At 42.8% G+C, this 12,132-nt stretch overlaps 1 protein-coding gene across 1 annotated transcript in view; it reads left to right on the top strand.

Moving 5' to 3' along the window:
- btaf1 (BTAF1 RNA polymerase II, B-TFIID transcription factor-associated) overlaps positions 1 to 8,036 on the top strand; it is a 30,173-nt gene extending 22,137 nt beyond the window's left edge. The window contains exons 30-38 of the mRNA XM_056436311.1: positions 50 to 179; positions 245 to 386; positions 1,026 to 1,156; positions 1,238 to 1,363; positions 2,252 to 2,404; positions 3,510 to 3,721; positions 3,785 to 3,944; positions 5,833 to 6,003; positions 7,005 to 8,036. Of these exons, the coding sequence (XP_056292286.1) occupies positions 50 to 179; positions 245 to 386; positions 1,026 to 1,156; positions 1,238 to 1,363; positions 2,252 to 2,404; positions 3,510 to 3,721; positions 3,785 to 3,944; positions 5,833 to 6,003; positions 7,005 to 7,148 (1,369 nt within the window). The 3' untranslated portion in view covers positions 7,149 to 8,036. The remainder of the gene's footprint in view (positions 1 to 49; positions 180 to 244; positions 387 to 1,025; positions 1,157 to 1,237; positions 1,364 to 2,251; positions 2,405 to 3,509; positions 3,722 to 3,784; positions 3,945 to 5,832; positions 6,004 to 7,004) is intronic.
- The last annotated feature ends 4,096 nt before the right edge of the window (positions 8,037 to 12,132 follow it).

The raw sequence follows: 12,132 nt of genomic DNA, 5'->3' as shown, positions 1-12,132 counted from the left end.
TTTTAGGAGGCGCTCCGTTTTCAACTAACGATTTTAATTGTTTTTTTAGGAATATCAAATTCAATTACTGCATCCTGGACGAGGGTCACGTGATCAAGAACGGGAAAACCAAACTCTCCAAAGCCATCAAGCAGCTGGCGGCCAACTTCCGGATCATCTTATCGGGAACGCCCATCCAGGTAAGCCCCTCCCCCTCGTTGCGTTCCCCGTGTTTGGCTCGCAGCGTGACGCGTCTCCTCCCCAGAACAACGTCCTGGAGCTCTGGTCCCTGTTCGACTTCCTCATGCCCGGCTTCCTGGGAACGGAGCGGCAGTTCGCCGCCCGCTACGGGAAACCCATCCTTGCCAGCCGGGACGCCAAGAGCTCCTCGCGGGAGCAGGAGGCCGGTGAGCCAACCGGTTATAACCTAATACGGCCTTATTTAAATTAACACCTTTTAATGTTGGTGTGGATTCATTATTATGAGCTAAATGCAAAATAGTTAAATGTAATATACAGTTGACTAACTAATATACTGTTAACTAACTGTAGTATACAGTAACTAATTAATATACAGAAACTAACTATAGTATACAGTAACTAACTAGTATACAGTAATTAATATATAGTAACTAAGTGTAGTATACAGTAATTAACATACAGTAACTAATTAATATACAGTAACTAAGTATTATACAGTAATTAATATACAGTAACTAACTAATATACAGTAACTAAGTAGTATACAGTAATTAACATACAGTAACTAAGTAGTATACAGTAATTAATATACAGTAACTAAGTAGTATACAGTAATTAATATACAGTAACTAAGTAGTATACAGTAATTAATATACAGTAACTAAGTAGTATACAGTAATTAATATACAGTAACTAAGTAGTATACAGTAACTAACTAATATACAGTAACTAAGTAGTATACAGTAATTAACATACAGTAACTAACTAATATACAGTATCTACTGCTCTTCTTTATTTAAATGAACCGTCACTCGCGGTGGTTAATGTAGGCTCCTCCCCCTCAGGTGTGCTGGCCATGGAGGCCCTCCACCGACAGGTGCTCCCGTTCCTTCTGAGGAGGATGAAGGAGGACGTCCTCCAGGACCTCCCCCCGAAGATAATCCAGGACTACTACTGCAACCTGAGTCCTCTCCAGGTGCGTCCCCCAGCACTCAGAGGTCGTATCGGTCTGTTCTCGAGACGCACCTGCAGCTCGACGGTTCTATCTCACCTGCAGGTTCAGCTGTACGAAGACTTTGCAAAGTCCCGGGCGAAGGCCAGCGTGGAGGACAGCATCTCCAGCACGGCCCCCGAGGAAGAGGAGGATAAGCCCAAACTGAAGGCCACGGGCCACGTCTTCCAGGTACCTGCTGCAGCTCGCAAACGTGAAGCGGGGTTCACCTGGGAAATCCTGGAATAATAAAATGTTTATTTCCAGGTCTGAAACGGTCCTTAAAAAAATCCCCAACTTTTTTTTTTTTAAATCAGGGAAATTTGTTATTTATGTTAATTTACGCCAAGTTTTAATTAATTATTATGCTTGTAAAAGAATGAGGTTTAAATATAAGCCGGCATACGCTCTTACATACGCGCTGCACGTGTGAGGTTCTGATACACGGGGTTCCTACAGTCATGGAAAACCTGGGAAATCCTGGAATATTAAAATGTTTATTTCCAGGCCTGGAACAGTCCTTAAAAAAATCCCCAACTTTTTGGAAAAAATCAGGGAAATGTTATATTTATGTTAATTTACTCTGATAATTAATATGCTTTAAAAAAAATGATGCTCTAAATATAAGCCGGCATACGCTCTTAGATACATGCTGCAAGTGCAAGGTTCTGATACACGGGGTTCCTACAGTCATGGAAAACCTGGAAAAGTCCTGGAATTTTAAAATGATTATTTCCAGGCAATAGGGAAGAGAGAAATCCCCAAAGTTGTGGAAAAATCATGGAAATTTGTTATTTTCATTTACGCAGAGTTAATAGAAAGACGCTCTAAATATAAGCAGCCATACGCTATTTCATACTCGCAATTTTTCCTTGATGCAAGTGAACGCACCGCAACTGAAAGACATAAATATTTATTCTTTTAATCTAAACTATGGTCTCATTCATTTGAGGTATTTAAGGTTATAAACTATGCTTTGGAATCCTCAGTTAGTTTGGCACGCTAGCGCCCCCTGTGGTTTACAGTGTAAGCGTCACCACCTCCTCACGACCTCGACCCCGTGACCTCTGCTACCTTCAGGCGCTGCAGTACCTGAGGAAGCTGTGCAACCACCCCAGCCTGGTGCTGACGCCGCAGCACCCCGAGTTCAAACGCATCAGCGCCCAGCTGGCGGCGCAGAGCTCCAGCCTGAGGGACCTGCAGCACGCGCCCAAGCTGTCCGCCCTCAAGCAGGTAGGGGGGGGGGCTCACCTGGTGCATGCTTTCATTTAAGGAATAACTGACTGTGATACAAGATCACGGAGCAAAGACTTCACACATTCCCACGGTTCTATAAACTCATTTAAGACCTCGTAAAAAAAAAAAAAAAAGATTATTCAAAAATGTCATTCGACACATTTTTTTAAAATATATTTTCCATTTGTGGAACATTCAGAAGATCAAAAGTATGTTTGGCCGACATAGTGAGTAGTAATAATAATAAAGTGAGTAATAATAATAATAAAGTGAGTAATAATAATAATAAAGTGAGTAATATTAAAGTGAGTAATAATAATAAAGTGAGTAATAATAAAATGAGTAATAATAATAAAGTGAGTAATAATGTTAATAAAGAGCAATCAGTTACCAACAAAGAAGTTTTAGACCACATATCATTTAATTATCTATAAATACACTCGAGGAATTTTCAGCTGTTGGTTGTGTTTCTTTAATAATCCCAGATGATCCGTCGCTCTCGCCAACAAAGCTTTAGACCACATATCATTTAACACAAATACACAAACGCATAATTATACATAATAAACATATAGTTATACAATATACAGATAGTTATACACCGATATACAATATACACATAGTTATACACAAATGCATAGTTATACATCATAAACACATAGTTACACACAACTACATAATAAACATGTAGTTACACACAAATACACAACCGCATAATTATACATAATAAACATATAGTTATACAATATACAGATAGTTATACACCGATACACAAATGCATAGTTATACATAAAAAACACATTGTTACACACAACTACATAATAAACATGTAGTTACACACAAATACACAAACGCATAGTTATACACATAGTTATACACAATAAACAGTTACACACATATACACACAGTTACACGCACACAGACGAGTTGAGAAACTAAACTCCCGCTCTCGCCCCAGTTGCTGCTGGACTGCGGTCAAATACACAATAAACACACTTACACACGGTTGCACACAAATACATAATAAATGCGTAGTTACACATAAATGCACACGGACCCGCTGGGTTGTGAAACTAAACTCCGCCCCCTCCCCCCCCACCAGCTGCTGCTGGACTGCGGTCTGGGCGGTGGCGGCGGGCCGGACGGCGGCGCCGAGGCGGTGGTGGCGCCGCACCGCGTGCTGGTGTTCTGCCAGCTGAAGAGCATGCTGGACATCGTGGAGATGGACCTGCTGCGGCCCAAGCTGCCCACCATCACCTACCTGCGGCTGGACGGCAGCGTGCCGGCCGGCCAGCGCCACGCCATCGTCTCCAGGTGGGTGGACTCGGTCGCCGCCGTTGTTGTTGTTGTTGTTGACGGTTCCCCTCCGGCTCTCAGGTTCAACAACGACCCGTCCATCGACGTGCTGCTGCTCACCACGCACGTCGGCGGGCTCGGCCTGAACCTCACGGGCGCCGACACCGTGGTGTTCGTGGAGCACGACTGGAACCCCATGAGGGACCTGCAGGCCATGGACCGGGCCCACCGGATAGGACAGGTACACACACACACACACACACACACCATGTGGACCGGGCCCACCGGATAGGACAGGTACACACACACACACACACACCATGTGGACCGGGCCCACCGGATAGGACAGGTACACACACACACACACCCATGTGGACCGATAGGACAGGTACACACACACACACACACCATGTGGACCGGGCCCACCGGATAGGACAGGTACACACACACACACACACCATGTGGACCGGGCCCACCGGATAGGACAGGTACACACACACACACACCATGTGGACCGGGCCCACCGGATAGGACAGGTACACACACACACACACACACACCATGTGGACCGGGCCCACCGGATAGGACAGGTACACACACACACACCAACATGTATATGAACCATGTGGACAGGTACACACACACACACACACAACATGTATATGAACCATGTGGACAGGTACACACACACACACACACCAACATGTATGAACCATGTGGACAGGTACACACACACACACACACCAACATGTATATGAACCATGTGGACAGGTACACACACACACACACACACCAACATGTATATGAACCATGTGGACAGGTACACACACACACACACCAACATGTATATGAACCATGTGGACAGGTACACACACACACACACCAACATGTATATGAACCATGTGGACAGGTACACACACACACCAACATGTATATGAACCATGTGGACAGGTACACACACACACACCAACATGTATATGAACCATGTGGACAGGTACACACACACACCAACATGTATATGAACCATGTGGACAGGTACACACACACACACACCAACATGTATATGAACCATGTGGACAGGTACACACACACACACACCAACATGTATATGAACCATGTGGACAGGTACACACACACACACCAACATGTATATGAACCATGTGGACAGGTACACACACACACACACACCAACATGTATATGAACCATGTGGACAGGTACACACACACACACACACCAACATGTATATGAACCATGTGGACAGGTACACACACACACACACACACACATGTATATGAACCATGTGGACAGGTACACACACACACACACACACCAACATGTATATGAACCATGTGGACAGGTACACACACACACACACCAACATGTATATGAACCATGTGGACAGGTACACACACACCAACATGTATATGAACCATGTGGACAGGTACACACACACCAACATGTATATGAACCATGTGGACAGGTACACACACACCAACATGTATATGAACCATGTGGACAGGTACACACACACACACCAACATGTATATGAACCATGTGGACAGGTACACACACCAACATGTATATGAACCATGTGGACAGGTACACACACCAACATGTATATGAACCATGTGGACAGGTACACACACACCAACATGTATATGAACCATGTGGACAGGTACACACACCAACATGTATATGAACCATGTGGACAGGTACACACACCAACATGTATATGAACCATGTGGACAGGTACACACACACACACCAACATGTATATGAACCATGTGGACAGGTACACACACACACATGTATATGAACCATGTGGACAGGTACACACACACACACACACCAACATGTATATGAACCATGTGGACAGGTACACACACACACACACACACACACCAACATGTATATGAACCATGTGGACAGGTACACACACACCAACATGTATATGAACCATGTGGACAGGTACACACACACCAACATGTATATGAACCATGTGGACAGGTACACACACACCAACATGTATATGAACCATGTGGACAGGTACACACACCAACATGTATATGAACCATGTGGACAGGTACACACGAGCCATGTTGACCCTCGCTTGTGTTCCGGCGTTTAGAAGCGCGTGGTGAACGTTTACCGGCTGATCACGCGCGGCACGCTGGAGGAGAAGATCATGGGTCTGCAGAAGTTCAAGATCAGCATCGCCAACACCGTCATCAGCCAGGACAACGCCAGCCTGCAGAGCATGGGCACGGACCAGCTGCTCAACCTCTTCAGCCTGGACAAGGTGCGTAGCACGCCTTCAAAATAAAAGCCTCTTCCTAGAAACGACCACGGCCTCGAGAGAAACTCACAACATCTCGTCCTGTAGTTCTGATCCATAAAACACTTTATACAATCAACCTTACAGGTACACATATATGCTTTATTATACATTCTTCAGAATATGTAAATGATCTTTTTATATGCATTAATTTAAGACTTAAAACTTCCTGTGTACATAAATTCCACGTATGTCAACTAATTTTTGGTTTTCCAAAAAATATTTATAAAACAATTTATGAGGGTTATAAGTCTGATTGAAACATATCTGGATTTTTTTAATATTCATTTTCTGATTTATTTGATTATAATAATTTAGGATAGCAGTATATAAGCATTTTTTGATTCTACCTTTTCAGTTTCTGTTTTGTCTATTATATAATATTGTATTGATTGCAATAAAATATTCTATTATAATAGAATAATATAATTATTATATATAATAATAAGTAATCATATTATTATTCTATTATAGATTGACTGAATAAAATCAAGAAGCATCTCATTAGAACTCAAATTCACACATTTAATGAGCGAAGCTGCTGTTTTTAAATCTCCTCGAATGCCTCACGACATTATGATGTATTCCTGACAACGCCCTGATGACCTGCTCACGTTGGACTGAACCACCCCGATGACATGCTCACGATGGACTGAACCACCCCGATGACCTGTTCACGTTGGACTGAACCACCCCGATGACCTGCTCACGTTGGACTGAACCACCCCGATGACATGCTCACGTTGGACTGAACCACCCCGATGACCTGCTCACGTTGGACTGAACCACCCCGATGACCTGCTCACGTTGGACTGAACCACCCCGATGACATGCTCACGTTGGACTGAACCACCCCGATGACCTGTTCACGTTGGACTGAACCACCCCGATGACCTGCTCACGTTGGACTGAACCAACCCGATGACCTGTTCACGTTGGACAAAACCATCTGCTCTCCGTTTCAGGGGGAGAAGGGCGAGCCGGTGGGAGCGGCGGCCTCGGGGAAGAGTTCCATGAAGTCGGTGCTGGACGGCCTCGGGGAGCTCTGGGACCAGCAGCAGTACGACACGGAGTACAACCTGGACAGCTTCATGCACTCCCTGCAGTAGCACGCCACGGCCACCAGGCTACACACACACACACACACACACACACCTTAGAGAAGGTCACGATAAGGAGTCACGGATGTCTCGAAGCAATAACTAAAACACAGCCGACATAGGAACTCAATATATAGATGAATATATATCGGGTGACTGACCGTGGAGCCCAGCGGACGTCGCCAGTATTTTAACATAAAGAGAAAAAAAGACTTGTACATATTCCTGTAATTGCTGCTTTTTGTTTATGATGACGGTGGAATTTAAATAAATTCTACAGACCTTTGAACTACACTCTTCTTCTTCTTCTTTGCGCGTGAACAGCGATGGCCACTAGAGGGCGTGGTGGAGTCAGGATCCATGAGACTTCATTACAGCCTCATTCTGAAACATGCAGGCGCTTCAGATGGAAGTTTGAGGTCATTCTGTGACGTTGAAGCTGCTTATTGGACATTTTATAATTAAGTCCAACAGAAAAATCAATACCAACACATTTCTAATTTTTTACAGCGAAGCTCTTTATAAATGTCACGATTTAAAAAAAAATTTAATAATTCAGATATATAATGTAAGAACTCAAGAGTTTACAGATTATCTGAGCTCGTCTTTCTGCGATCATGTGACCGGCTCATCCAGGGAAGTACATTTATTTTATTTATTAGACACAGAATGTTGTTTTTCCTACTTTCTGACTAGTATGAATATAAAAGATGTTATTCCCGTAAAGCCTCTGAACTCCACGGAGAAAAGAAGCCAAAGACACAAAGTTTCACAGCGTCGCACAACTACGTTTTTAATAAGATTTGCTTATTGATACAGAAAATGAAAAATGGAGGTGTGAACTCCGCTGAAGCCGTCGCATGTTTCACTGCAGCCGACCAGGTGGAAATAAAAACACAAACCACAATACGCCTTGATTTGAAATAAATAATCCGTAAGTACATTTTTCAAAAGTAGTTAGTTTGTTGGGGCGGGAAAGAGAAAAAGGTACATTTATTTATCTATTGAGCAAAACATGACGACAGTGTTCACCGACCCATGAATATACAGCATCATACCCAAGTTACATGAAATACATACGTATATCGAGAGGAATATATATCAAAATGTTGCCGTCATCAAACCAATTTATCTTTTTCATTTGCACGTTTACACTGTTATAATAAATAAAAAAGGGCGAGGAGATGAACACGTGGAGAACGTTCACTGGAGATCTAAAAACCCAAATGGATGTTTAAAAAAACTTTTAAACAATTGCTGAATACATTTAGGGAAATGGCTCTAATGCTAAGCTAATGGATCTAATGCTAAGCTAATGGCTCTAATGCTAAGATAACCGTTGCTGTAGCTTTAACATGTGTCACGATGTCAAAAGTGGCAAAAAATAAGAATTTCCCTAAACGTTAAACTATTTTTTTAAGGCAATTTAGGAAGATAAATGTAGGATTAATAATACAAAATATGTATAAAAAACCAAGTTTGTCTTGGAAGAATAAAAACACTTCACACCGTTAATGTGCCTCCTACGAATAATTAATATTCTACAGTTATAGACGCTCTTCCCACATTTACATTCATACTTAAATACAATCACACTGGTGTGAGGGGAGGAGGAGGAGTTATTGTAGAGTCGTGATAGTGGTGAAGCGGCGATGTAAATGGCCAGTGGCGTTGTCCATCTTCCATCATGACATCACGACATTCATTTGTATTTTATTGCCCGTTTGTTTACGTTGTGAATCAACAGCCAGCAGTCCGTCCTCACAGTTCCTCTCTAAATCATTTATAATGTAAGCGACACGGTTCACACACAAAGCTTATTATTCAAGAATCGAGACACTTTAGGAACAATATCACAAAGTTGTTTGTTTTTCAGCTTTAAAAAACTATTTGGAGAAAGAAAATGAGAAAGAAAACTAAATTTTTAAAGAATTATCATCGTAGGAAGTAAAAAATACAAAATAATATTATTGACATTTAACCAGATATGAAATTCTCCCGAAGAAATAACTAATAATGTCCGAGAAAGAAGAATATGAAGAAAGAAAAAATGAAAATGTTTAAATTCATTTCTCTTTTTTTCTTCTTTTTTTGTTAGCAAAACTCTCTAAAAAATAAAGAACGCTTGTCAGTACAAAGGCTACATCACTACTGGAAGGTACGAGCAGGTAGAACAGGTAAACACGGTAGAAAATGATTTGAGTGAATCACAATGCAATGAAAATAATTCTGCAATAAAGATTTATACCTCTTTTTTTCTTCTTTTCTACAAACAGTACAAACAGTATTGCACAATACAACAAAGAGTCGAGGCCGTCGGCCGTTAAACAAAAGGGACGAATTCAAGTGTTGCGTGAGCAGAAGGCCGCCGGTCATGTGACGCACCTGGGGGGCTTTCCATCCGGACAGGTGGGAACACGTTAAGAACATTCTCTCTCTCTCTCTCTCTGTGCCTCCAGCTGTCTCTCTCTCTCTCCACATCGGGGGTCACGCTGCCCTTTTTTTGTCTTTTTTTTTTTACAAAATGAAAAAAAAGGAGGACATACTTCTCTTTTTTTATTTTTAGGAAACATAAAAAACTTCTCTTAAAAAAATAATGAACAGAAGATCTCTTTCACACCTCTGGTCAGCATAGTAAATGATTTGATTATAAATATACAAAAAACGTGGGAAATATGTTTCGTTTTTTTCTCTCGTGAACACCTGATAGTTGTATTTCTTTTTCTCTCTGATATTCCGACATATTTCCCCCAGCGGAGCGTTCCCCCCGACGTCCACCGGGCGGTCCTCTCTCTAACGACATCGTTAGTCATAAAGCTCGAGCTCCTTCAGTTGCTTTCAACAACAACAAAAATCTGAAAATAAAAGTAAATAAGCATGATTGAAAATAATTTAAAAAAGGTCAACCATCTGTTAAATCATTTCTCTTGAAGAATTACATTTATATATATATTTTCATCTGAATAAACTTATTTAGAAATATGAGTTTATCTCCTAATATATTTTAAACTTGAGGTATTGCAAAAGATCTCGTCAGTCAGAAAGCGCTTTTCTTTTCTTTCCTTTCTTTTTTTTGTCGTCTTTTAACTAAATTAACTGCCGACCGTCAAACTGCTCGATTCAAAGAGTTCGTGCACAATTAACATCGTAGAGAAGGAAACAAAGAAAAGTCGTCTGGGAAAGAAACGCCACAGAAATTACCCAGAATTCACTTTCACAGGGAAACTAATGACTCAGCGTCTTTGTACTTTTTTTTCTGACCTTAAAAATAAAAATGTCTTCAGCTTTAGTTTAAATTCATTTCTCTTGGACGACAAAAACATTTTATCCTAAAAGCACAAAATAAAAAAATAAAAACAGTTTGCGACTAAAATGAGAAAAGGAACAAAACAAAGAGAAAGAAAAAGGAGGGAGGAGACAACCCACGGACTCGATGTAGCCCCCCCCCTCGCCCCCCTTTATTTAGCAGGTCCGTTACTTCAAGCTTCGCAGGAGAAAAAAAAATCTGGATGATTATGTCGACCCCAGTTTGCACAACCTTATACCCCCCCCCCCCCCCCATGTAGTGAGAGCACGTGCAGAGCTCAGTTCATCAACCTCCAGTAGCTTCAACGTTTTCTTTACCCCCCCCCCCCCCCGACTCTCCCTCCCACCTGTTCCCCCTCATCGTAAATCAAACAAACCTTTCCTGGCGTCTCCTACAGGTGGCGGTTGCGATTTTTCTACGGGTGTCCGACGGTCTCGTTTCAAGGTCGAACATGTCACATTCAAGGTCTAATCTATCGTGTCAAGGTCAAACGTGTCTCGCTTCAAGGTCGAACATGTCTTGCTTCAAGGTCAAACGCGTCTCATTTAAAGGTCAAACGCATCTCGCTTCAAGGTCAAACGTGTCTCGCTTCAAGGTCGTATGAGTCTTGCTTCAAGGTCAAATGTGTCTTGCTTCAAGGTCAAATGTATCTCGCTTCAAGGTCAAGCGTGTCTTGCTTCACGGTCAAACGCGTCTCGCTTCAATGTCAAACGCATCTCGTTTAAAGGTCAAACGTGTCTTGCTTCAAGGTCAAACGCATCTCGCTTCAAGGTCAAACGTATCTCGCTTCAAGGTCAACACATCTCGCTTCAAGGTCAAACGCATCTCGCTTCAAGGTCAAACGTGTCTCGCTTCAAGGTCAAACGAGTCTCGCTTCAAGGTCAAACGCGTCTCGCTTCAAGGTCAAACGTGTCTTGCTTCAAGGTCAAATGCATCTCGCTTCAAGGTCAAACGCATCTCGCTTCAAGGTCAAGCGTGTCTTGCTTCAAGGTCAAACGCGTCTCGCTTCAATGTCAAACGCGTCTCGCTTCAATGTCAAACGCGTCTCGTTTAAAGGTCAAACGCGTCTCGCTTCAAGGTCAAACGTGTCTCGCTTCAAGGTCGAACACGTGAGCTCTTTGGTTGCACTCGGAGACATAAACTTGCGCTTATTTTTTTCTTCTCGTTTTGTTTTCGTCAACGGCGGAAAAACTAAAATCCAAAACGTCGGCTCTCAGGCGAAGCTCGTTGTGGCGCCTTCGGATCAGACGGCTGTGTGTGTGTCCGTGTATGTGCAGTGTGTGTACGAGACATATTCACACATATATATACGTGTGCAGACACGAGTCATGAAGCTTCACAGGACTTCGATGTCGGAGGCTGACGACGGTTAAAGCGAACACAGCTCTCGGCGTACGGACGACGGATCAGACGTCACACAACGACATCGACAATCACCGCAAAACGACTTCTTCAGCCCGGAGACGCAGAACGTCATCCTACGTCTGAGTCATGACGATTAAGGTTGGTTGTTTTTCTTTACCAGCCCCCCCCCCCCCTAAACCCCAACCGACTCGGAGCCAACATTGGTTCCCTTCATTGGCGCCGCCATTGGTTCCCACCATTGGTTCCCTTCATTGGCACCGCCATTGGTTCCCACCATTGGTTCCCACCATTGGCGCCCTCTCCGTTCCCGCCCGGTCCAAC

This window comes from Pseudoliparis swirei, chromosome 17 (genome assembly GCF_029220125.1).
Source record: "Pseudoliparis swirei isolate HS2019 ecotype Mariana Trench chromosome 17, NWPU_hadal_v1, whole genome shotgun sequence".
Taxonomy (NCBI): Eukaryota; Metazoa; Chordata; class Actinopteri; order Perciformes; family Liparidae; genus Pseudoliparis; species Pseudoliparis swirei.
The sequence above is the reverse complement of the archived record's forward strand: the minus strand, read 5'-3'. Positions and strand labels throughout refer to the sequence as shown.